General features: G+C 45.8%; 1 protein-coding gene and 1 long non-coding RNA gene across 2 annotated transcripts in view; one reads left to right on the forward strand and one right to left on the reverse strand.

The window, feature by feature from the left end:
* TIMM44 (translocase of inner mitochondrial membrane 44) overlaps nt 1–27,474 on the reverse strand; it is a 750,397-nt gene that overhangs the window by 144,632 nt on the left and 578,291 nt on the right. Inside the window, 2 exon segments of the mRNA XM_040322529.1 lie at nt 1,334–1,384; nt 5,897–6,021. Of these exon segments, the coding sequence (XP_040178463.1) occupies nt 1,334–1,384; nt 5,897–6,021 (176 nt within the window).
* Nucleotides 19,605–26,852, forward strand: LOC120911470. Its single transcript, XR_005742255.1, has 2 exons — nt 19,605–19,640; nt 26,415–26,852. It is a non-coding gene; the product is annotated as an uncharacterized LOC120911470 (long non-coding RNA).

A 27,474-nucleotide genomic window follows, 5' to 3' on the forward strand; every position in this document is an offset into this window, starting at 1 on the left:
ATGATATAAAACTGTTTCAAAATCCATTTGACTGCAATGTTGAAACACTCCCAAGTCAGTTTCAATTGGAAATTATTGACCTACAATCAGATGACATGCTGAAAGACAAATATAAAGAAGGAAATTTGATCCAATTTTATAAATCTTTGCAGCCTGAGCAGTTTCCAAATTTGAAGCAATTTGCTCGTAGACTTGTGTCAGTCTTTGGTACAACATACCTGTGCGAACAAACATTTTCAAAAATGAAGTATGTCAAGTCCAAATATCGAGCAAATTTATCGGATGATCATTTGAAGTCCATCCTAATAATTGGCTCCTCAAGCCTGAAACCTCAGTACAGTGACATTTTGAAATTAAAAAATCAGCTCCATCGTTCACATTGAATTTGTAAACATGTTTTTTGTTTTGTGAACCTGAAGCACAAAATTCTTTGCATTATGTTTTGCTGTTTACACAAAATTGCCAGATCTGTGTTGAAAGTTGCAGACTGATTTTATTTTACTTCGACTAAAATTAAAGGCCCAAGTTTATTTTGAATGTCTTTGCGTTGTTTTGCTAAAGTTTTTTCTCTTTTGTTCTCAGTCATATCATGCTGATTACAAAAACGATCCATGTAAAATATATACATTTAATTTAATACATAACTGATTTTTTTTTCCGGCCCCCGAATACTTGTAAAATCTTCAATGTGGCCCTCCTGTTGAAAAGTTTGGAGACCCCTGATTTATAGCATAATTCCACTTTTGTTAAAAAAAACAAAAACATTCCCCCCTGGGTGATATATGTACTGTACATTGCAAGGATTATAACAACCTTTGTTGCAGATTCCTACCTTTTATTATTCTGAAGAAATCCAAGTGTGTTTGTCTGTGCCTCTGCGCTAAGTGAGTCTAATGTGAGTAGTTTCATAATTTTCAGTTGGCTGTGGCACCTGCAGGGCACTAATGAGGAAAGCTGCTGGACCTGCATCCCTTTAGATGTGTTCCTATTGGAAATTTCTCACCAAAAATTTAAAATTTTATTGCAGGTAATGCCTGAAATCTGACTTGTATCTTGGGCAGACTTCTGGTAAAACTGGTGAGCCAATCACACAAGCATGAAATTATGTTTCTGGGGAGTGGCCAGTACACATTCTGTGTACAGAACAACTCCACGTAGCCATATTGCATTACATTTATAGAAAATTACAGCAGCTGTAGATTAAAAAAAAGAAAGGTAATTTTTTAATAACATTCAATTACAATATGACTTGTATCGCAATTGTACACGCTATATTATTTTTTCTTTATTTACCATTTTTGCCCTTTAAATATTTGTAAAATTCCAAACTTACTGCTTCATAACACCAGTCTTTAAGAACATCAAGATCACCTCTGATCATAGCCTAGGAAAAAAAAAAAAAAAGCATCAACTATATTACAAAAATACATATAGCCGCATATACTGTAAAAAAAAAAAAAAAAAAAATGTTCCAAAGAAAATTTATTAGGAATACCAGTGCTGCTTTAAAGGGGTTGTAAAGGATTTTTTTTTTTCATAATAAGCATAATAAGCCTGCAGACATTCCTCTTTTCACTTCCTCATTGTTCGTTTTTGCTCTGAAGTTGCTCTATTTCTTCTCTGTTCTGTTCACTTCCTGCTTGTCTGATTTTACTGTCCACCGTGAAGGAAGGCTTTACTGCGGCGGTCAGTAACGTGCTCACCCCCTCCTGGGAACTACATCCGTGTGGCAGGATGCTCTCTACGTGTTAGAGACTTCAAGGAGGTGTGAATTACTGGGTGTGCCGCAATTCATACTGGGAAATGTAGTTCTTACATGAACGAGCGATGCAAACCAGGAAGTGAATGAGAGAACAGAAACTAGAATGCCGGAGGGGACATAGATGAAGGAATTTAATAGGTATTTACTCGTTTTTTAACAGAATCATTACACTATTCTGTCTGTCTACCTTGCAGACATTAATTTTAGGCAAAACATTTTTTTCCTTTACAACTCATTTAACCCTTTCATGACAGATCATTGTTGCATAGATTTGAAGACCAAATTTAGCAGTGTATCAACTTGACAATAACTCCATGACAAATATGTCTACCTTTTTTTTTCTCAAATCAAGGACATTTTTAATGTATCTTAACAAAAAATATATAGAAAAATATACATAACTGGAATTGGTAAGAACATAATAGAAAAGAACCATTTCTAACTACATTTACACTCGACATTGTTTTTAAAGTGCAGGTAAACTCTAGTAATGAACATCCTTTTTTTCTTATATTTTGGTCTGTTAAATATGATGTTGAAATATGTGTGTTATATTTGTTCGATATGTGCCAAACAAACCTGTCGATCATCAAATATTCAGAGCTTTCTCGTGCTCTGTGTACATATCTTATGTTTTCTCAAAAAGTCCAATTCGTCATTCTAGTTTTTACCTTGGACTACAGAATAACCAGTGCCAATGTTGTGGAAATATAGGAGGGGAGGGTTTGAGTAGTTTAGCAAAGGCCAGCTAGATAGGGCTGACCACTAAGGCCGGAATCACACTAGTGCTGTGCAAATTTCAGCTCTCTTATCTCTGCAGAGAGATAAGAGAAGTGTTCAGCAGATTAGCAATGTTTTAGATGCGAATTTGGAGACCTGGGAGAAGTTCCAGGTGAGAGGAGAGTGGGGGAGAAGTGTATTGAGCTGAATGAGAGAAATTTCTGAAGAGAACTGAACACATCTGCGAATTAGACGCGTACCCATAGAAGATATTGGGACTGAATTCGCACCTGAGCAGCACCGCAAGACATAAAAAAACGCACACGGTTTGGAGGCAATGCGCAGTGCGAATGCATCGCACATATGTGAACCAGCCTCATTGAAAACAATGTATTTTGAAATGTCCTGTGAATTGGATGCGGTTTAAGCCGCACTCAATTCGCATAGGTGTGAACCTGGCCTTAGGGGCAGTGGACACCAGATGCATTTTTAGTGCAGAGAAAATGTATTCCAATGGCTCTATTTCACACCACTGCAGTCAGTTCCAGGTTAGTTTCCGGTGCAGAAACTGACTGGAATTGACTGCACTGGTGTGAACTAGAGCCATTGGAAAACATGGAGAACACTGTGCATGCATTTTTACGGCCAGTTCACGCCACAAAAATATGCACTCTGGATACGCTCCAGATCAGTTTTTGCTTACCAGTTCACACTACACGCAGTTGCAGTTTTGATAAAATTTGCTATGTTTCAGTACAGTTCTGTGCAGAAAAAATGCAGCATGCTCTACTATTTTTTTCTGCACCGGAAACTGACTGCATTGGTGTGAACTATAGCCATTGGAATACATGGAAAACACTGCATGCATTTTTAGAGCAGAAAAAAGCACACGTAACTGCACCTGGTGCGAACTAGCACTTCTACAGAAAAAAAGTGCAAGGAACTGCATCTGGTGTGAACTAGCCAACAGGAGTTAGGAGCCAAGTGCATTTCTGGTAGAGCAACATGAATTTTTATGTACTCGCAGGGCTGAAAAGGTAGGGAAATGTGAACCTTTTGCAGCGATATACTGCATTTTTTTTTATCTTGCCCTGTCATATGCTTTGAGGGCATTATTTGGTAGGTTGTTTTAATAAATATCCTGCTCATGCTTTTTATTATTTTACACAGTTTTTTTTATTAAACATGTAATTTGTATTTAGAGCGAGACAATGGGAGAGAAAGAGCCATCTGCAGGCTAGAGATGGATGTTTGTAAACACATAAGCCTGCATGTTTATCACAATGATTTGTTGTCATGATGATCACATTATTGGAAAACACACTGTATGGTTCTCGATCGTAAGACCCGCAGGTGTCAGTGATTGCATGGTCTCCTAACTAGTACTAGTAACTCAAATGTAGAATGTTGATTAATGTTCCCACAGCACATGGAAGCATACCTCAGAACTGTAACTTTACCAAAAAGATTTCTGGATTACGTGGGAAAGAGCAATTTGCAAGGGTTTTCATTTTATTTATTTCTACCTGTGACCACATTGGATATATTTTTACTCACTTTCTGATCCTGTGATGCCTGTGCAAGTGGGTGCCTGTCTTGTCAACAGGACAAGAAGGCAAAGTTAGCAACAAAAACATTGCTAAAAGGTCTAAGCTGTTATCACTGTACTAAAGCCTGAAAGATTCTCAAACCATTCTCTACTATATTCAAAGCAAAATGTAAAATATGTTGCTGAGCTTTTGTCTAGATTGCAGCCATGAATTGGTTAAACTCCCAACCTTTGATCGATAAGCACTGCTCTGTGCCATTGAACAATTCAAGTTTAGAGCCTCTTCTGGACACAAAGACTTCGGCAGATGACAGTTTAATAGCAGGGGTTAACTTCCCAATTCCTTCTCTCTCAGCTTGGAGAGAAGCGAGGCCAATACATATATATATATATATATATATATATATATATATATATATATATATATATATATATATTTATATTCTAGGCTTTGAATTCAAAGTCCTTCCAAAGAACAAAGGATAAAGTTCCCCTAAAGCCTCTGCTCTACAGTGTTCCAGACAGTAGCTCACTGGTATGTCAAACACTGCAGGACCAAAAGTACTACATTGCATGCGAACACAGCCAGGACCAGACGACCTGGATCATCTGTGAGAAGAGATGAGTGGCGGAAGCCTGCTGGAGTGAGAAGCAGTGGGAGTTTTACACCTTATGCATCTACCCCTAGACCTGATGAGCATTTACAGAGCCCCACTACAATGGTTTGTTTTTTTATCCCAGAGTTTAGCTTTAATGCTTAAAAGTAGTTGTAAAGCTTTGTTTTATGTTTTTTTTACATGACATGCCTATACTTACCTGCTTTGTGCAATGGTTTTGCACAGAGCAGCCCTGATTTTCTTTTGGGGTCCACCGCTGGCGCGCTCCAGGCCCCTCCTCTTTATCGGTGTGCCCCCAGGGAAAGTCCCTTGGATTTGGCCACACCACCAGATTTGATTGACAGCAGCAGGAGACAACTGCTTCCACTGCTCTCAATCTGTCCAATGAGGGGAGAGAACGGTGGGAGCCGCTGCGCTTGTGCACATCACTGGATTGAATAGGCCAAGGTAAGGAAAAGGGGAGATCTGGGGGCCAGCTGCAGCACATAAGGTTTTTCACCTTAATGCATTAAGGTTACAAACCTTAAGGGTTTAGAACCACTTAAAGATGAAGTAAACCCACTTGGAAAAAAAACTACTACTCGCAAGACACAAGGCATAATGAGCTAGTATGCATAGCATATTAGCTCATTATGTAATACTCACCTCAGATCGAAGCCATCCTCGTACACCGCTCGGGCGGCGAACATCTCTATTTTATTTTATTAAATTGATTTTATTTTAAATTAAATTAGATTAATAAAATTAATAAAATAGATTAGATTTAAATTAAATTAAATTAAATTAGATTTTATTAAAGTGGTTGTAAACCTCAGTCATGAAATCTGAACAAAGCACATACGGTATATCTGTAGCATTTACTTGTCCATATCCAAAGCTCTAAGTGTAATTTCGCTCTGGTGCTTCATTCCCCTGTTATCAGCATGAGTTATTCAAGAAGTTTTCCTGACATTAGAGATACATTTGTGATGGGGGAGGGAGCTCAGCACATAGCTTATCTATTCAGAACACAGCTCTGTATCCTTCCTTTGTTCCTGTGCAGTGTGGAGTTCCTCTGCTCTCCACCCACTCCTCCTTGGAAAAGAAGACTGCAGATAAATAAGTAAAACCTATGTAGGAGGATTTGTTTTATCTCTGTGTATCACCTGAAGGTATTGGCTTCACTGGGTACATGAGAGAATATACAACCATTTTAATGTTACAGTGGAGTGCAAAATTAGGAAAGATGGAGAAAGATTATGGTTATACCTCCAATATGTTTGGTATTATATCCTTCTCACATAGTTGCAAGAACTTATCTTTGTCAAAGTTTGGATCAACCTTCAGAATTTCTGTCAGTACCTCTGACATTTCTGTCTTGGAAAACATTCCACCTGGAAAATAGAATGACTAAGAATTAAAAGGACTAAGGAAAGCGTGCAATATTATCTGTCATTCACAACTTCCACGCACTTTTTAGAAAAGATTCTTCAAAACCGGGGTTCAATATATTACTACCGACTAAAAAGGACTATAATCTAACAGTGCTTACCTCATTAGGTACAGTTTCTGCACCATTGCTAGTGTCAAAAACATAATCGTAAGCTATACAATATCAACATATATATACAGTATAAGAAAAAGTTATTATGAATTTTCACAGGAAATGGCATATAAATTAGTCTCTTGCAAAGTAGAAAATAAATAGATTTTTAGGCCCCATGCACACCAGACGCTGTTAAACACGTGTTCAGAGGCAGTTGGACACTTTTTTCAAGTGCCCCTGAACACATTTAAAAGGAGTTGCAAAGGAAAACATTTTTTTGCCTAAAATTAATGTCTGCAAGGTAGACAGACAGAATAGTGTAATGATTCTGTTAAAAAACGAGTAAATACCTATTACATTCCTTCATCTATAATCACCTCCGGCGTTCTAGTTTCTGTTCTCTCATTTACTTCCTGGTTTGCGCAGTAAAGCCTCCCTTCATGGTGGTGAGTGACAAGCAGGAAGTGAACAGAACAGAGAAGAAATAGAGCAACTTCTGAGCAAAAACTAACAATGAGGAAGTGAAAAAAGGAATGTCTGCAGGTAAAGGATGCTTATTATGAAATTTTTTTTTCCTTTACAACCCCTTTAATGTTATCCTATGTGTCCATGCACACAGTCTCGTTTATTGCCGTTTTTAGGCAGTTGCGTTTAACCTAGTTTTTCCAGAAGCAAAAAAATGGGTTCAGACGCAAACGGTTTCCACATTTCAGAGGCAAAACGCGGATAAATGTGGTACCGGCGTTTTGCCGCGATTTAGTTAAGCGTTTTTAAAGGTGACCTATTTTTTTACATTAGAAATCTCACAAAATGATGGCAAATTAAAAAATATATAAAAACAAAACAAATTGCTTGCATTGCATTGTGGACAATGTGGCGGTGCGAAAATCGCGTGTGCATGGGGCCTTACAGAGAACAAAAAATATTATTTTATCTTCCAGCATTATTTGGGAGGGACAACAGTCCCCTGTAGTCCCTAAAAAAGGAAGACACTAAGATCTTGTACTTAGAACTGCCATTAGCTAAGGACCAAGTAGCATTCTTGTACACCTGGGAGATAAAATGCTGATGCTAAAAAGGCTGCTCTGGTAGAGTAAAAGGTGGCAGGCAACAGGGGCTCCTATACCCTAATAGAATAGATCTGGGATGTAACCCGGGAGAACCCTCTGTAATAACACAGAGTGAGTCAATTATACAGAAAGGAGCAGTGGAAAACAAGTATATCCTGACCTTCACCATGTTCAAGTAATGAAAGTCAAACTCCTAAGACCCCTTTCACACTGGAGCGGTTTGCAGGCACTATTGCACTAAAAATAGCGACTGCAAACCGACCCTAAACAGCTGCTGCTGTGTATCCAGTGTGAAAGCCCGCTAGCAGGACGGTAAAAAAAGTCCTGCTAGCCGCATCTTTGGAGCAGTGTGTATACCGCTCCTGCCCATTTTAATCAATCGGACACAGCGGCTATACCGCCGGCAATGCACCTCTGCAGAGGTGCTTTGCGGCGGTTTTTAACCCTTTCTCGGCCGCTAGCGGGGGTAAAACCGCCCCGCTAGTGGCTGAATAGCGCCGCAAAATTGGCAGTAAATCGCCGCTAAAAATAGAGACTGAATGATGAGACATCCATTGGAGGGTATTTTCTTGTTCTGAGGGAAGTAGGTTCACAATGAAGTCCATGGAGATTATTTTCCATGGACAGCTTGGACCAGGCAAAGGTTTCATTAGTCCCCATGCTTTGACCTGGTCACAAAAAAGACCTAGGATGCAGAGCAAATCCAGTAGATACCTCAATTCCTTCAATTCAGAAGTAATTGCAAGTAACTCTCAATAACTGGCATAATTTATTTCAGCTCGACTCATCTCCTAAGAAAAGTGAGCCATAGGATGGAGTATGGCCTTCAGGCCTTGGTGCTGTGAAAGTATTGCTCCAGTTGCGGTTTCAGATGCATCACTTCTGTACAGGTCAGGGTGTTGGAGCAATGGAGCGGAGGTGGATAAGTCTTAACTTTTTGAAATCCAAATTGGGCCTCTTGAGACCAGTGGAACTTTGGGATGCTGGTGTGTAAGTTGTTTGATTAGGGCAAAATTAGCAAAAAAGCCCTTTATGAACTTGCGGTAGAAATAAACAAAGCCAACAAAAAATGTGATGCCCTTCTTGTCAGTGGTAAGTGGCTATTCAAGATTGGCTGATACTCATTGGGGATCCATGGTGATCCTGACCATGCAAAAGATTATCCCTGTAACTGGATAGATTGTTTCTCAAATTTGCATTTTTCGACCTTAATGTACAGTCCGTGTGGTCTTAACACCTTTTTCACATGGAGTTGGTATAACTCTAGTGAAGCTCAGAAGATCAGGACATCCTCAAGAATATAACAATAAGGAAGAGTCAAGATATTCTTTTAAGATATTGTTTACAAAAGGTAGTAAAGTGGCTGAGGCATTACAGAGACCAAACTTCATTACAAAGTACATAAAAGTTCCATTCATCACCCTCTCTGATGTGAACAAAATTTATATACATAATATACATTTTATATAAGCGCTCATAAGTCCAGTTTAGTAAAGATCTGGACTGACCAGAACCTCTGAAAAAGCTTGCAAACCGGGAGCAGCTAACGGTTCTTGAAGGTGATTTTATAGATCTCTCAGTAATCTAGAGTATGCAAGGTCGAAGGGAGTTATCCTTTCTTTCCACATAGAAGATTCCAGCCCCTGTGGAAGATGAGGGGGGACAAATCCTTTTTCTTGGTTTTTATTAATTTATTGTCGGACAGATTCCAGTTCTAATTGAGATAGAGGAAGATTTAGCCAAAAGAAATTGCTGCACCTAGAAGTAGCTCAAATGGGGCAATAATACAACCGATTAAGGTGTACATCACTTCCTGTGTGCCTGTCAGCCAATCCCAATGAAGTTACGTGACTGCGACGATACAGATCAGGGGATCCCTTGATGAAGTCACGTGACTGACGATACGCATTGGGATTGGCTGACAGGCACACAGGAAGTGATGTAGGAACGACGCTTGGTGCCAGTGGATGATGTATTGTGTTCCATCTTGCTTAATGTGAGCGTTATAGTGTTTGTTTTTATCAAATAAATATTTTATTACATACTACACTTTATGGCATCCCCCTTCTTATCTCTACATCCCCTTTCCCTTTTGGGCGAGAGTGAGATTACATTATAGAGGAATCATCGTCCACTACCCAGCATTGATTCTTGGGACTACCCTGAACTCTTGGGAAGGCCCTGAAAGGAGAAAAAAAAAATCGCGATTTTCTCAAACCACCAGCCATTTATATAAAGACCCCCGGAAGCTATTACAACCACTGGTTTTCCTATGCGGTTACCTTAAAGCAAGCAGCAAGGGGAGAGGCCACTTCACACAGCGGTGTCATTGAATGGAATGAAGAGACACCAGTTTATATCAGTTTGCACGGTTAAGACTGCAGCACTACACTTCACCGTTTTTTTCTCTTAATCCTAAGAAGACTGAATTAGAGACTTGCCACATTTTCACTTCACTGTTTAGTGTACGTCGATCAGCTTGATGAGCATCGATTGACTAACCACCCACGTTTGTTATACATGAAATCTGGTTTGTTGTGCAAATCATTTATTTGCTTGATTGTAAGGAATCTGTTATTTGAAGCGTTTATTTGCACGTTTGGTTCACACTGTCACCTTGTGCACACCCTTTATTATTGCCTTTACATTTCAAGTATGTTTATTATTTTGTGACACATTGGTTACACTTCAGTTCACAACAGCGCACATCACTTATTATACACATATACTTATTGGTCATGGATCCCCTATCGTTGTTTTGCAGTAGTTGATATACATTGTTTTTTCCACTTCTGCAAGTATTCCTCTACTACTTATGTAACCATAGTTTTCTACTTCTCTCAGAAAGGAATTCCACCATTCTGGTTGTCATTGATCAGCTGACCAAGAAGTAACATTTTGTGCCAATGACTGGTACGACCTCAGCTTCGGATACAGCACATACCTTCATCAGGGATGTAGTACACCTACACAGAATACCTAGTAACATAAATTTCAGACGGGAATACACATTTGCCTCCAAATACCTTTGCACAGGTTTGAAAATTGAAGTTTGTTTTTCTTTGCCTATCATCCTGGAAAGCAATGGCCTGACATAACCTATCAAACTCTGGAGCAATACCTCCAATGTTTTTTAGCCTTCTCACAGGATGAACAGGCCTCATTACTTCCACTCACATAATTTGCATATAATTTAGTTTACACAACTACTAACCAAAGCTCATTCTGGGTTAACTATGGGTTCCACCCTTCTTTCCTGCCAGAAGTAATTCAGTAGACTGCAGTTCATGTGGTCCAAGATAGGCTTGCCTTCTCTCAGATCAACTTACAGGTACGTCAAGACACCATGCAAGTAGTGTAGGAGGATAACAAGAAGTACTATGACAGGAAGAGGGGGAACCTGGTTTTGAAAGACAGAGATAAAGTCTGGCTGTCTACAGCTAATCTGACGCTCTCTTGCTCATCACGTAAAATTGGCACAAGACACATTTGAAGTGAAAAGGGAAATTAATCATGTGTCCTATGAACTGTTGCTTCTAGAGTCCTTCAAGATCCATCCAGTATCCAACATCTCCAAGTCAGCAATAGACAGTTGGAATCTTGGCTGCTTCACGAGGGGCCGGCCGCAATTCGAACCATGTATGGCCAGGATGAATGTACCCAAGTTGATCGATCAACTTGGGTACAACCAGCCTGTCAAGATATTTTAAATGTGATTATTGCTAGGGGCCATTATAGCTGCTGGCAGTAATTAATGTATTTACTTTCCCCACCAAACCCCCCCCCCCCCTTGTCAGGAGAACACAACTGAGACACTGGAGGGATTCACTCATCAACTCTGACTGTGGTGATAGGGGAATCAAGCAAGTTTCTTTCCTGCAACCAGAAAATCGTTCCTTCTATGGCCAGCTTTACGCAAGCCAGTCACCCCAGATCTATTTCCTGGAAGGGATGCCCCCCCCCACCAATAACAGTGGGAGAAAATGTTGAGTTTAAAGGGGAATCAATCCTGGATTGCAAAAAAAATTAGAAAAAATCCAATACCTCATTAAAAGGAATGATTATGCTCCTGAAGAACATTTGTGGAAACCAGAAGACAAAACACACACCCATAGACTCCTACGAGATTTTGCTAAACAAATATGCAGATAAGTTAGTTTGAATAGGCATCTGGAGGCTACCCATCAGGATGGGATGCATTGTTAGGGTATAACTCAGCACTGAGGTGTGCATACTTCCACCAGTATCTTGCATGGGTGCTCGTTGCAGTGAAATGTGTGTAGACGCACAGTGCACACATTGACGTGCATGCACATGGTCATACAACTGGCTTTAAATGCCCTATTTAAGGAAGTGAGCTGCCATGAGAAGTTGCTGGATGATTTTCCACTCCCGTGTGCTCTTCTGTTTGACCTCCCACTGTGTATGACTTTAGCCTGCATCCTGGTTACAGTTCTGCCTTGCCCTCTATACCTCTGTGCATGACCTTGGCTTTGGATCCTGACCTTGCATCTTGTTTCCCTTTCCCTGTATGATCTCAGCTTGGCCTAGACCGCACTCACCTACTTTCAGTACCTCCTTGCCAACTGATCCTGCACATGCCATAAGGGACCAGATGCTGAATACAACCTGCTCCTTTACCCTGGTGCCCTTTGTGCTCTGCCATCCAGTGGATACACCAACCAGTCAAGCACTACCAGCCTAACCAGTACCCATGCTTTTTTGAGCCTTGCACTCACTGTCATCAACTTCAGGGGTGCTTGGACCTCTGCAAATGAAGCACTTACACACTTCAGCCTTCAAGTTTTGGCTTGAAGATGAAGCCTGGGGAGTGAGATAGGACATCTTCATTTTGAGGAGGGGGGGGGGGGGGGGGTTTAAAAGTATTTTGCTGTGGATGGACATTTTTCACCTGTGACATCTTTGAAGAGAATGTGTTAACTGACTCACCAAACAGACATCCTTCTTCAAAGGACATAAGTATGGGTTTTTTTACTCGCAGGCGTGGACCGGCTGCTTCTTATAAAGTTTCAGGGTTGTGTGTGTGTTCTGGTGGCTGTCAGAGGGACACAGACACTGATCCAAGGGACACAGAAACTGTCCGCTAGAAGGGCAGGAGGATGGTTCCTCATTTGAGGATTCAGCCTCAGAAGAACCCTTCTCAGCTTCACAGTCTCAGAGATTGAATTAGCAATCACTCACTGAGACAGTCCGTTTAGCAGAGGCGGCTGAAGATCCCTTCTCCTCTTTGGGTTCTCTGAAGCCGCCTCAGGGCTCCCATGCTTTCCCTATGCACCCGTTGCTGGAACGGCTTATTTATGCTGACCGAGATCATCCAGACAGGCATTTTATTCCTCCTAAGAGATTTTCTCAACTTTATCCTATGGAGGAGAAATTCACAAAAAAAATGGAGTGTGCCAGCAGTGGACGCTGCTGTTTCTTCCCTGAATAAAAGTCTTACTTGTCCGGTGGACAATGTTCAGGTGTTCAAGGATCCAGCTAAGAGGCTGGAGTCATTGCTTAAAGCCTAGTTTGTCATGGCCGGTGCAGTAGCACAACCTACGGTCACAGCAATAGGAGTTTGTCAATCCCTTAACTGCTTGCCGACCAACCGCCGCAGTTATACGGCGGCAGGTCGGCTCTGCTGGGCGAGATCACGTAGCTATATGTCATCTCTCCCAGCAGCCAAAAGGGGCGCGCGCACGCTCATCCCTGATCCAGGGCGCGTGCCCGGCGGGGCGCGATCGCTCGTTACAGAGTGTAATGGATATGTTGAACATCTTCATATTCATATGCTGAATTCAACCACCATGCCCTTAATGTGTGCGTGTGTGTATGTATGTATATATATATATATAAAGGATTTTTAAATACAGCTTACCTGTAAAATCTTTTTCTTGGAGTACATCACGGGACACAGAGCGGCATATTCATTACTATGTGGGTTATATGGAGTACCTTCAGGTGATGGACACTGGCAATCTCAAACAGGAAGTCCCCTCCCTATATAACCCCCTCCCATAGGAGGAGTACCTCAGTTTTGTAGCAAGCAGTATGCCTCCCAAAATGGTCCCCAAAGAGGGGTGGGAGCTCTGTGTCCCGTGATGTACTCCAAGAAAAGGATTTTACAGGTAAGCTGTATTTAAAAATCCCTTTTTCTTTATCGTACATCACGGGACACAGAGCGGCATATTCATTACTATGTGGGATGTCCCAAAGCAATGCTTTAATGAGGGGAGGGAGACATTTTCCCAAAAGGATTTAATTCAGAGATAAACTCAAATAATAATAATAAATCCAACTTAGTCGAGAAATAAAATTTAAATTTAAATTTTTAACTCAAGGGTGCCCCCGATTCTGAGGGTCTTAAAACGCAGCCTGCAGCACTTCCTGCCCAAAGGCTGTATCAGTATTCCTTCTTACGTCCAACTGGTAGGATTTAGAACGTGTGGACTGAAGACCAGGTTGCCGCCTTGCATACTTGAGCCATAGAGAACTGGTGGTGTGCTGCCCAGGAGGCGCCCATGGCCCTGGTAGAATGAGCCTTTACCGACAACGGAGGAGGCAACCTTTTCAAGCTGTAGGCCTGAATAATTAATAGTTTAATCCATCTCGAGAGGGTGGATTTTGCAGCTGCCTGCCCCTTCTTGGCCCATCTGGCAAAAATGAACAACACATCTGTTTTCCGAAACTTCTCTGTAGCTCTAAGATAGACCTTCATGGCCCTGACAATACCCAAGGTATGCAGCAACCCTTCCTTCTGGAAGTAGGCTTCGGAAGAAAGGATGATAGTACCAAATCCTGGTTTAGGTGAAAACTGGATATAACCTTTGGTAGAAAGGGAGGATGAGGACGGAGAACCACCTCGTCCTTATGAAAAACAAGATTCAAGTCCCACGGCAAAGTGGTGACATACCCGGAGGATTAATACGTAAGACCCTCTGTAAGAAGGTCTCACCCAGCGAGTGGGTGGCCACCACTCCTAGCTGGAGAAAATTTAACACTCGGTCAAAGGTATACTTGCGGGAAAGCTATTTCTTCGACACATACCAGCCTACATAGGCTTCCCGGACCCTGTAATAAATCACCCTGGAGACCGGCTTTCTAACCCTGATCAGGGTAGAGATTATCTGCCTAGACAGGCCTCTACTACTGAGAATCAGGGATTCAGCCGCCAGGCCGTCAAATTTAGACGCCGTAATGCAGGGTGTAGGATCGGGCCTTGTGAGAGTAGATCTGGCCGTAGAGGAAGCGTCCAAGGTTCTCCCACTGCCATCTTTAGGATTAGTGAGTACCATGCCCTCCTGGGCCATGCTGGAGCTACCAGGATGACTGGTTTGTGCTCCACCCTGATCCTGCGTAACAGGCGGGGTAGCAATTGTAGCGGGGGAAAGGCATATAGAAGTTTGAACTGATGCCAAGGACAAACCAATGCATCGGCTCCGCAGGCCATAGGGTCCCGAGTACGGGATATGAACCTGTCTAGTTTCTTGTTGAATCTTGATGCTATGACGTCCACGTCCGGTATTCCCCATCTCTGGCAGATTATCTGAAAAATTTTCGGGTGCAGAGACCATTCCCCTGGCGACAGAGTCTGACGACTCAAGAAGTCCGCTTGCAGGTTGTCCACCCCGGGAATGAATATTGCCGATATGCAGGGCACATGAGTCTCTGCCCACAGGAAAATCGAGCTCACCTCTCTCTGAGCTGATTGACTCTTGGTTCCCCCTTGGTGATTTATATATGCTACAGCCGTGGCATTGTCCGATTGAATCCTCACCGGGAACCCCTGTAATTTGGATGTCCAAGCCTCGAGGGCTAGCCGAGCAGCTCTGAGCTCCAAGATATTGATGGGCAACCGCCTCTCCGCCTCTGCCCAAGTACCTTGGCGAGTGCAACCATCCAAGACCGCTCCCCAGCCCTTTAGGCTGGCATCTGTGGTCACTATCTTCCAGGCTATGGGACTGAAAGATCTTCCCTTTAGCAGGTTCTGAGGGTTTAACCACCAGCACAGACTTTGCCGGACTCTTGCTGATAGTGGCAACGGAAACTCCAAGGCCTGTGCCTTCTTGCTCCATGCTGTCAGAATGGCCGCTTGTAGGATGCGAGTGTGGCTCTGAGCGTAAGGTACCGCCTCGAACGTGGCCACTAGCTTGCCTAGTAAACGCATACATAGGCGAATAGTTGGTTCTCTTTTGCTTAGAACCAGCTGAATCAATTCTTTGATAGCCTTTACTTTTACCAGGGGTAGAAATACCTTTTGCTGAGCTGTGTCTAACCTCATGCCGAGATATTCCAACTGATTCGTGGGTTGGAATGCTGATTTTTCTCGGTTTATGACCCAGCCGAACCTCTCGAGGTTCTGAACCGTGAGGGCAACCGCTCGCTCCAAACAAGGAGATGAGTGGTCTATGATCAAGAGGTCGTCCAAATATGCTAGGACCGTGACCCCTTGGATTCTTAGACTGGCTAATATTGGAGCTAGAACCTTCGTGAACACCCGGGGGGCCGTAGCCAGCCCGAAAGGAAGCGCCACAAATTGGAAGTGGCGCTGAGCCACTGAGAAACGTAAAAATCTCCGATGTGGCTGAAAGACCGGTATATGAAAGGTAAGCATCCTTTATGTCTATGGAGGCCAGAAAGTCGTCCTTCTGGAGCGCGGCGGCCGCTGACCGAACAGATTCCATCCGGACGACTGAACCTTAGGTAAATGTTTAAATTCTTTAGGTCCAAAATTGGCCTGACATCGCCGTTGGGCTTTGGCACGACAAATAGATTGGAGTAGAAACCTAGCCCTTGCTCTTGGACTGGTACTTCTACTATCACGCCTTGATAAATCAGACGATCCAATGCCGCCAAAAAGGGGGACCTCTTTGTTGGATCGTTTGGAATTCTTGATTCCTGATAATGAGGAGGAGAAACTTTAGAAACTCTAATCTGTAGCCTGTGGCCACAGAAGATCGGACCATCTGTCGGGGATGTTGGCTTCCCAGATCTTTGAAAGAAACAAAGCCTTCCCCCTACCCTCGTGGGTGGGGGCGTCCCTTCATAAGGCAGACTTAGGGGCAGGCTTTGCTGGCTTGCGATAGCAAGGCTTTTTGCCCCCGGGGCCTGTCCCTGCGATTTATTGTTAAAGTCTGATCGCGCAGGAGGCCGTCGATACTGCCTGGAATTAGAGGGCCCTGACACAGGGGAGAGTTGCCTCTTAAATGTAGGACCCCGAAATCTCTTCTTGACTGGCAAAAGGGTACTTTTGCCACTTGAGATAGTCCTGAATGTATTTATCCAGATCTTCTCCGAAGAGTCGACCTCCTTGGAAAGGAAAACCTGCCAGAAGTTTTTTGCATGGGGGCTCGGCCGCCCAGTTCTTTACCATAAGAGTCTTCTCATATGCACTAAAAATAGTGATAAACGAGACGCCTGCTGAATGGAATCTTTTATAGCATCCACCGCAAAGCAGAGAGCTCTGGGTATATCGGACAGCTCTTCTGCCTGCTGGGCAGGGATGTCCTTAAGCATCTGTTTAGTCTGGTCCTTTAAAGCCTGACAGACTCCGATAGCAGCCACCGCTGGCTGTACCACTGCCCCTGCCGTAGCAAAGGAAGCTTTTAAAAGAGTTTCCAACCGTTTATCAACCGGGTCTTTAAACATCTGTATGTTTTCTACCGGGCAAGTTAGTGATTTATTTACACAAGAGATGGCAGCATCCACAGCCGGGAGCGCCCATTTTTTTGGCAAACCTCTCTTCCAACGGGTAGATAACAGAAAATCTTTTAGACGGCAAAAAAATTCTGTCTGGTCGCACCCAATCTTGGAAAATTAGTTCCTCTAATAGTGGATGGACTGGAAAAACTGCGTTATTCAAGGGCGCCCTTAAGGAGCCCAAAGAGGAAACTGCCGGACCCCGGAGCTCCGGTAAAGGCAGGTTAAATGCTGAGTGTACCATGTCCGTCAAAGACTGGACCCACAGACTCTCCGCTTGGGAGGCTGAGAATGGTTCCTCAATAGTAGATTCCTCAATTTCTGAACCCTCTGGGTTCTCGTCCAATAGGTCCTCCTGAAATTCTGATTCCTCCGGCGAAACCACTTCAGCATCCGAGGATACACATTTTGGCGAAGGGGACCTAGTCCGCTTCTTGCCTGGTAAATATTTAGTGAACATAGCTGCCAATCTTTTCTCTAGCCCTTCTAATGCGGTAGCTAGTTTTTCCTCTGTGACGAACACAGGGTTGGGTGGATCTGGGCCAGCCGCCGCAGCAGACCCCCCTATTGGCTCAACCAAGGCGGCCACAACTGGGTTAACAGGTGGGGAGAGTACTGGCATAGCCTGACTCGTATCCTCAGAATCCGAGGGGGAACCCTTTTGCTTTTTGACATTTTTAGGCCCCCTTGATCCTGAGCCTTTGGGAGCCATGGTACAAAACCGAGGTCCTTTGCATGCAACAACTGACTGTTCGCAGCTAGGAAATAGTTTAGGAGGTTTAGGGAACAGCAGGATTACTAGTGTCCAAAAACCCTGGTGAGGCCGAATATGTCAATCAAATATAAAAGGAAAAAATCTTTTTTTTTTTTTTTTTTTTTTCAATATGCTATTATGTTCCTTTAAATTAGAATGTATTTTATATTCTCTCCTTTTTTTTTTTTTTTTTTTACACGGCCCCACCAATATCTTTTCCAGCCCTTTAACCTGCTGAAAAAGGGGAACTTTTTTGGCTTAATAAGTAAAATAGGCCAAGCCTATAATGTACTACCCCTTTCTTGCCACCGGGGGTCACCGGAGTGCCGCTCTGCGTCCTCTCTCCTCTAGATCAGCTTCAGACTGATCTATGCGCGCACCCTGTCAGTTTTAACAGAGGCGAGGACACGCCTCCTTCTGCGTGCTCCCCGCCCCCCCTCCTCCCGACGGCGCGAAATCTTTCTATTTTTTGCGTGCCCGCACCCGCGCGCGTACGACAGGGAGGAGAGAGACACATGGAGACGCCAGACGTCCACAGAGCTGGGAGAGAAGACGCGCTGCAGGGCGGCAAGTTTGAACCCCCGGACAGGTAGGCTGCAATAGAGACTCTTAAGGACTCAGTTGCTTTAGCCCAGAGGTCTCTTCCCAGACCCTGTATGACCAGCAGAGCAGCAGGTAGCCAGAAAAGACTAATTGGACAGGGAACCAGAAATGGGGAGGAACAAAACAGATCATCCTGTCCACTTACAGACATAGTGACCAAGGTGCCCATGCAGAGCATATCTAGGCTGCCCCCTCTTTTGGTCCCCCTTGGGAAGCCTGCAGTCGAACCAAGTTCCGCAGGCTCCCCACTTACCTGCTCCATGCCGCAGGATGTTTGTAATCAAACACAGTCCAATCTTCTCCCATCTCCGTGGGTAGTGTAGTAGACCATCAGGCACTGGGGTCCTGGAAGGAACCGCTGTCCTGGACCTATATAGCACCTCTGGCAAACAGGGAACTCTTGGCTTTAGAACAAGCTGTAAGTCCTGGGCCCAGGGTCCAGCCCTCCAGAGAGGGCATTATAGGCAAAACCCCACGGATTTGGGGCTCGGGTACTGTCCACTTCGGCACTGAGGCACTCTGGACAGATCCGGTTAGCCCGCCTTGATCCCAAGGATATGGAGGCAAGCTATTCCGTGACCAACACCTAAGACACTGGCGAAAAAACTGAGGTACTCCTCCTATGGGAGGGGGTTATATAGGGAGGGGACTTCCTGTTTGAGATTGCCAGTGTCCATCACCTGAAGGTACTCCATATAACCCACATAGTAATGAATATGCCGCTCTGTGTCCCGTGATGTACGATAAAGAAATATATATATATATAGTGTGTGTATGTGTGTATATATATATATATATATATATATATATATATATATATATATATATATATATATATATATATATATATATATATATATATAATCACACACACATACACATGTATATGTGTAATTTATATGTGGTCGGATATAGCTGTGTATGATTTTGCAGTTACAATATATTTTCTGATAGGAAGTGAGGTTTCTGTCATCTCCTGTCTTCTTTACAACCAAATTAAGATTCCCTGTGTTAATTCCAATTATACTGTGCATGTGTGTAGAGCTTGACCAGACCGGAGATAACCATTTAGCCATGTCCTGTGAAATGCTTAATATGGGAAGTGGGTGAGTTCAAAAGGTAGTTTGTTGGTGTCAAATATGCAAACTCCAGGACATATCTTTTTTTCAAGAGGATGTGAAGGTGTTGTAGGTCAGAATGCAAAGTAGGGCGGCTGATGACAACAGTGGGTTCTTGGAGGGAAAAAAATGTAGACAGAGGTATAAAACCAGTCAAGCTAGCTTGACTTTTTATCAGAGTGCAGGATGACCTGATCAGACCAGCCGGGTGAAGTAATCTGTAAATATACCTCTTTAATTTCCTTATTCTCTTCTATAATCTTTTTTCCTTCCTTACTGCTTGTCTTAACATACTGTTGAATCCTTTACAGCCATATTCTTATTTGTATCGTATATGTTACAACAATACTTGTATGTGTATCAGCGGTATCCTCTCTGTTTTGACAAGTGATATAATTTAGGTTATATATCTGACAGGAGGCTCATATCTTATGCATAAACTTTCTTTATTTATGCCCATAGCAGTACATTTAAAAACTTTTCTTAGTAACTTTTAATGTAAAAAACTTTTCAACATGGACTACAACTCCCAGCAGTCTCTGCACCTATAGCCACGCCCATGTCGGTGGCCCCTATATAATGGACTGCCTGACAATGCTCCTCCTCTTTCTTTCTGCTCATAGCCGAAGATAAGTATTAACTTTATGTCACCACTGTTTCTGTCAATGTGAATTTCTATTGTGGTGTTTTTCCTGCTCATTTTTCTGACCAGCTTTGATTCTCCAAAGCTCTCTTGCCTCACGGTGTCCCTGTGTGACCCTCCTTTTTAATTTGTCTCTGTGTCTCTTTAATGGTGCTGACACCCTATTGTCCTCCCCTCACAGATTCGTTCCTCTGTCTCATTATCGAGCGCCGTTCAGGCGCCGTTCCGACGGGGTCCGTTCCACCCCCACCCCCCTCCTCTCTTCTCTGCCCTGCTCAGTACTCTTCCCTATCTGTGCGGCACGCCGCCATTTTACACTTCTTCCTCGTCCTCCCGCGCTCGGCGGGGGGGCGGGACCCCCCTTCTTTCTCCTCACATCTCCCTCTCCCTTGTCAGCGCTGAACGAGGGAGGGGCGACCTATCAGAGTGGAGCACTCCCATGTGATCGCTCCCTCTGACCAGAAGCTAGTGTGTGCTCTCTCCTCCCACCGCAGCATCAGTCCCAGCACTGACGGCGGTGAGGAAAGAGCCTGTACGGTACTGTAGCTTATAGAAAACGGAATTTACTTCCGTTTTTTGCCCCCCATCACCTTATTAATTACAGGACATAGGTGTTTATAAAACTAGAGCTATGTCTGAATTGCCAAGCCCGGTGAACCCCACTGAGTAGAACCCCTCCATGGATGCAGCTATCACCCTGAATGCCTCCCAGATTCAGGAGCTGATTAATAGGTCCATCCTGGCCGCCCTAACTTCCGCTGCCTCATCCAGGGTTCAACAATCCGTGGTCCCACAAATACCGCCGCCACAGAGCGACGAGCCACCGATTAAAAAGGGAAAATCCTCACACGAGAGGAAACACACCCTGGCTATACATGACTCCCCGGCAGGGGAAGGAAATAATGTGCTGCAGGTAGCTCCTAACACAGACTACCAACCCCAGCATCTGGCACACTCAACTCGACCCCTGGACCCCAGGGAGACACAATCCAAGGGGTATAAGCCCATTAGAAGGGCCAAACCGGACTCTTACAGTAGGTGTTTGTGATATTGTGTTTTTAGCACGACAGCATCGCGCTGATTCTCGGCGACATGGTGCCGAGATCTCGCCGACATCGCACTCACTGGAATAGTGACAGCACATCCCAGCAAGCGCGTCATAGAAGCGACGGGAGATCCGACTTGGATTCCCGCCAATTCTACACGTGTGCGGCGTTTGTTATGAATCCTGAGGGGGAAGTCCCCGCCGGATTTTAAATAAAAATCCGGCATGGGTTCCCCCCTCAGGAGCATACCGGGCCCTTAGGTCTGTTATGGGTTGTAAGGAGAGCCCCCCTACGCCGAAAAAAACGGCGTAGGGGGTCCCCCTACAATCCATACCAGACCCGTATCCAAAGCACGCTACCCGGCCAGCCAGGAAGGGAGTGGGGACGAGCGAGCGCCCCCCCCCCCCCCCTGAGCCGTACCAGGCTGCATGCCCTCAACATGGGGGGGGTTGGGTGCTCTGGGGCAGGGGGGCGCACTGCGGCCCCCCCACCTCAGAGCACCCTGTCCCCATGTTGATAAGGACAGGGCCCCTTCCCGACAACCCTGGCCGTTGGTTGTCGGGGTATGCGGGCGGGAGGCTTATCGGAATCTGGGAGCCCCCTTTAATAAGGGGGCCCCCAGATACCGGCCCCCCACCCTAAGTGAATGAGTATGGGGTACATCGTACCCCTACCCATTCACCTGCAAGAAAAGTGGTAAAAACACAAATAAACCACACAGGGTATTAAAATATTTTATTAGTCTGCTCCGGAGGCCTCCCCTGTCTTCTTTATTAGCTCTTTTACCAGGGGAGGCTTCTTCTTTGACGTCTTCGGGTGGGTGGGGGCCGCCGTCTGGTTCTCTTCCACCGCCGGGGGGGGGGTCGCTTTTAAAAAAGCCCCCACCCCCCGGCGGGTTTCCTCCGGCGTCTTCGGCTGGGGGGCTTCTTCTTCCGCTATCCCGACGGGTCTTCTCCGCTATCCGGGGGGTCTTCTCAACTCTCCGGGGGTCTCCTTCTGTGTTCGCCGCTCTCCGCTGTTGACTCGGCGCACTCCGGTTCTTCGTCTCGCTGTCCGGTGCCTTCTTCCGTGCTGTACGTCTTCTTCTCCTTCCGTGCTGTGAGTTCTTCTTCCGCGCTGTGACGTCATGTTCTTCACTTCTCTTCTTCTCCCGATGTTGACACGCCGGTCCTTCTCGCTGAAATGACGGATGTGCGCCTTGCATCGGACCTATATAGGCCTCACAGTCCCATCATGCTCTGTACCTACCCATGTGATACCTACAGTACCCACGTGGGTAGGTATCACATGGGTAGGTACAGAGCATGATGGGACTGTGAGGCCTATATAGGTCCGATGCAAGGCGCGCATCCGTCATTTCAGCGAGAAGGACCGGCGTGTCAACATCGGGAGAAGAAGAGAAGTGAAGAACATGACGTCACAGCGCGGAAGAAGAACTCACAGCACGGAAGGAGAAGAAGACGTACAGCACGGAAGAAGGCACCGGACAGCGAGACGAAGAACCGGAGTGCGCCGAGTCAACAGCGGAGAGCGGCGAACACAGAAGGAGACCCCCGGAGAGAAGACCCCCCGGATAGCGGAGAAGACCCGTCGGGATAGCGGAAGAAGCCCCCCCGCCGAAGACGCCGGAGGAAACCCGCCGGGGGGTGGGGGCTTTTTTAAAAGCGACCCCCCCCCGGCGGTGGAAGAGAACCAGACGGCGGCCCCCACCCACCCGAAGACGTCAAAGAAGAAGCCTCCCCTGGTAAAAGAGCTAATAAAGAAGACAGGGGAGGCCTCCGGAGCAGACTAATAAAATATTTTAATACCCTGTGTGGTTTATTTGTGTTTTTACCACTTTTCTTGCAGGTGAATGGGTAGGGGTACGATGTACCCCATACTCATTCACTTAGGGTGGGGGGCCGGTATCTGGGGGCCCCCTTATTAAAGGGGGCTCCCAGATTCCGATAAGCCTCCCGCCCGCATACCCCGACAACCAACGGCCAGGGTTGTCGGGAAGGGGCCCTGTCCTCATCAACATGGGGACAGGGTGCTCTGAGGTGGGGGGGCCGCAGTGCGCCCCCCTGCCCCAGAGCACCCAACCCCCCCCATGTTGAGGGCATGCAGCCTGGTACGGCTCAGGAGGGGGGGGGGGCGCTCGCTCGTCCCCACTCCCTTCCTGGCTGGCCGGGTAGCGTGCTTTGGATACGGGTCTGGTATGGATTGTAGGGGGGCTCTCCTTACAACCCATAACAGTCCTGAGGGGGGAACCCATGCCGGATTTTTATTTAAAATCCGGCGGGGACTTCCCCCTCAGGATTCATAACAAACGCCGCACACGTGTAGAATTGGCGGGAATCCAAGTCGGATCTCCTGTCGCTTCTATGACGGCTCTGTCTCCATCGCGGCAAGCCAGCTCGGCGCCCTTCTCCCGCGATGGGGCTCGTAGGTGCTCAATCTCGCCGAGAAAGAGCGAGATTGACACAAAATCGGGTTCACCTACTGTATGTTGACTCCTCACAGGAGGACTCAGCCGATCCCTCCGGGGGATCGGATGAGTCAGAGTCTGACTCATATGCCGACGATGCTGGGGAGACGGCGCTTACCACAGCCGCCACCCCTGCCACGCAGGGCGAGACCCTTCTAGACTCACTAGGAGAGCCGTTCTTTCACCCAGATGCGATCAGTCACCCGCGCTCTGGAGAATGGACCCCGCTACCGCAGGTCAACCAGTATGTAGAATTGTGGGCTAGAAAATCCCTTGACAGGGCTAGCCGCAACAAACTCAGGGCTGAATGCCCCAGACCCCTTATACCCAATAAGGTCGTGACCACCCCTGAGGTGGACCCCATTCTGACTAAGTACCTGATGAAATCAGGCAAATTCCAGAAGAAAGGAATAGAAAGATCGTTCCGATCCATCCAGGACCGCGTCCTCGATCTAATGGGGCCCCTGACGAAAATTCTTAACCTCTCAGAACAAGCGGCGGCATCCGGGCAACCGGTCGACCTCCAACAACTGAGAGGCTGGGCACAGAGGGCGATATGCCTGGCAGGCACCGCCAATACGGCGTGCTCCGTAGAGAGGCGCAGGTCCATCCTTATGCGCCTGGACCCCCAATTGTCTCATCTTGCTGAGTCTGAACCCGGACCTTCGGCATGCTTTTTGGAGACTCTTTAATTAAAGACATAAATAAGTTTGTGGGCCTTTTTACCAGCCTTGACAAGGCACAAAATTCCCTGAGAAAAAGAAGATTTTTAACAGGGCCGGCAGAAATAGGGGCCGTTCTGCCGGCCGTAACCCCTCCTACAGGCCGCAAAATAGATCTTTAACACAGTACCAATACCCGCAGGCTCAATCCTATGCCGCCCCAGTGGCACAACCTGCGCCTTTCTTCCCACCGCGAGGCAGACCATGGCGAGGCCGAGGTGGACGCGGTTACCCACGATCCCGACCTCCCACCGGTGAGTATACCCTACACCCCACTCACATCCCTGTGGGGGGACGCCTCAGGTATTTTACCCACGCCTGGTCTTGCCACGTTCTCCTACATGCTGTATACTATTTCGCATGGACAACGTGGCGGCGGTTCAATACGTCAACCGCCTGGGTGGCACCAAATCCAAAATGTTAGCGAATATCGCGAAAGAATTTTGGCATTTCTGTCTAGCCCGCAATATAACCCCTATCGCGGAGTATATCCCGGAGTCTCCAACTCGGTAGCCGACTGGAATTCTCGCTATCTTCGCAATTCCAGCGACTGGAGGCTGGACCGTTCGGTATTCCTTCAATTACAGAGGCTCTGGGGACCACTTTACTTAGACCTCTTCGCCTCCCGCCTCAACTACCAGTTACCCCGCTTCTTCAGCTGGAGGCCGGACCCGGAGGCTTATGCGGTGGACGCTCTCCACCAACCCTGGCCGGAGGGCACGCATTACGCGTTCCCTCCTTTCCAGCTAATCCCCAGACTCCTCCTTCGGATATCCACCCTGCAGGCGACTGTGGTGCTGATCACACCATGGTGGCCGACCAAGCCGTGGTTTCCCCTGCTGCTAGGGATGACCGCGGATCTGCCCAGACTCCTCCCCCACTTTCCTCACCTCCTTACCAACCCGAGCGAGGGTCTTCACCCCCTGATTCTGGAGGGCAACCTGCCACTCATGGCGTGGTTGGTTTCGGGATCACGGACGCTGACAACGTCCTTTCACAGTCGGCTCGGGACCTCCTCGCCCTGGCCTGGGCCCCCGGGACTCTATCGGCATATCAATCAGCCTGGGGACTCTGGGTACGTTGGTGTGATCAACGGCAGGTTGATCCCATACGCGCTCCTGTATCCCTAGTGGTGAACTATTTGGCGGATTCATTCGAAGCCGGCAAATCGTTCAGTTCCATCAACGTCTATCGGTCGGCTATCTCGGCGTATCACTGCCCCGTGGATTCTTTACCAATCGGCAAGCATCCTCTGGTATGCCGACTCCTAAGAGGTGTGAAGTTTCAGCGTCCCCCACGTCCTAGATACCAAGCAACCTGGGATGTTTCCAGGGTGCTGGATATGTTCGCCAGGTGGGAGGACAACACAGACCTTCCTTTGAGACTTCTTTCTATTAAAATTACAGTGCTTCTATGCTAATTTCTATCAAAAGAGTATCTGATGTTAAGGCCTTAGACGTATCTAGGCGTCAATTCTCGCCGCAGGGAGTCAGGTTTTCAGTGGTACGCAGGACCAAGACCGGTATTCAATCGGTCTTCTATCCGTTTTTCCCTGCGCACCCACGCCTCTGTGTTGTCCGTTGCCTGCAGGCATACGAATCACAGACCGCTGACTTGCGTTCCCGGATTTTTCCCAACTCTTGGTGTCCTACGTCAAGCCACATCACCCCGTGTCGTCTGCCACGCTAGCGCGCTGGGTTAGAGCTGCCATGGACATGGCGGGTATTGATGTAACCCTCTTCGGAGCCCACTCCGCTAGAGGGGCCATGGCCACCAAGGTGGTCACGTCAGGAGGCTCCTTATCCGATCTCCTGGTGGCGGCAGATTGGTCTTCAGAAACCACCTTCCGTCATTTCTATTTCAGACCGCAAGATCATGTATCCATGTCGGTCTTGTCGTAAATCATACGCCTGTGTTATACTAGGTTATGGTATTAAAGTTATAACTGTTTAACTAATTGTTAGCTTTGAACTTGCATAAGATATGAGCCTCCTGTCAGATATATAAATCTAGATTTTCCTAGCTAGTGACGGAAAATATAAGTTATATGAGGACAGGAGGCGAGTATCTTCCCTCCTGACCCACCCTATTACGTATTTTTTCTGATCTTTCGCAGGTTACTGAATACCACGTCTGGATCCTGACCCGTATCGAGGCGGTTTGAAGACCCGTTGGTTTCCTATCCCCTGTTGGGATGACCTCTCCTGCTAAACCCTCGTTGGGTTGGAGTTCCTCCGAGTTCCCCGTTGGGACACAGTTGACGGTTCCGCTCCAGTCCTGAACTTACCGGATCTCGGCCGCACGGCCCGAAGTCTAAGACGACACTACATTCCCGTGGGGTGATATTCAGATGTCCAGGTTTTCGCATCAAGAAAGAGGAGGAGCATTGTCAGGCAGTCCATTATATAGGGGCCACCGACATGGGCGTGGCTATAGGTGCAGGGACTGCTGGGAGTTGTAGTCCATGTTGAAAAGTTTTTTACATTAAAAGTTACTAAGAAAAGTTTTTAAATGTACTGCTATGGGCATAAATAAAGAAAGTTTATGCATAAGATACTCGCCTCCTGTCCTCATATAACTTATATTTTCCGTCACTAGCTAGGAAAATCTAGATTTATGGTTGTAAATATTGGATTAACACAAGTTTCTTTCTCTGTATCAATAAATGTAATCCTTATCTCTTTTTTCGCACCGCTATTCTTTGTTTTAATATTTATATAGACAAAAAGGTTTTAATCGCTCATTTTATTTATTTAAGTGCGGTATTAATATTTCCGTGACAAGAGTGAGAACCGGGAGCTGTGTGTGTAAACACACAGCTCCCGGTCCTGTCAGGGGAGAAATTCCTGATCTTCTGTTCATACAATGTATGAACAGCGTTCAGTCATTTCCCCTAGTCAGTTCACCCCCCCTTCAGTTAGAACACACCCAGGGAACATACTTAACCCCTTCCTCGCCCCCCAGTGGCATTTTTATAGTAATCAATGCATTTTTATAGCACTGATCGCTATAAAAATGGCAATGGTCCCAAAAATGTGTCAAAAGTGTCCGAAGTGTCCGGCATAATGTCGCAGTACCGAAAAAAAATCGCTGATCGCCGCCATTACTAGTAAAAAAAATAATAATAAAAATGCCATAAAACTATCCCCTATTTTGTAAACGCTATAACTTTTGCG

This window comes from Rana temporaria, chromosome 1 (assembly GCF_905171775.1).
Source record: "Rana temporaria chromosome 1, aRanTem1.1, whole genome shotgun sequence".
Lineage (NCBI taxonomy): Eukaryota > Metazoa > Chordata > Amphibia > Anura > Ranidae > Rana > Rana temporaria.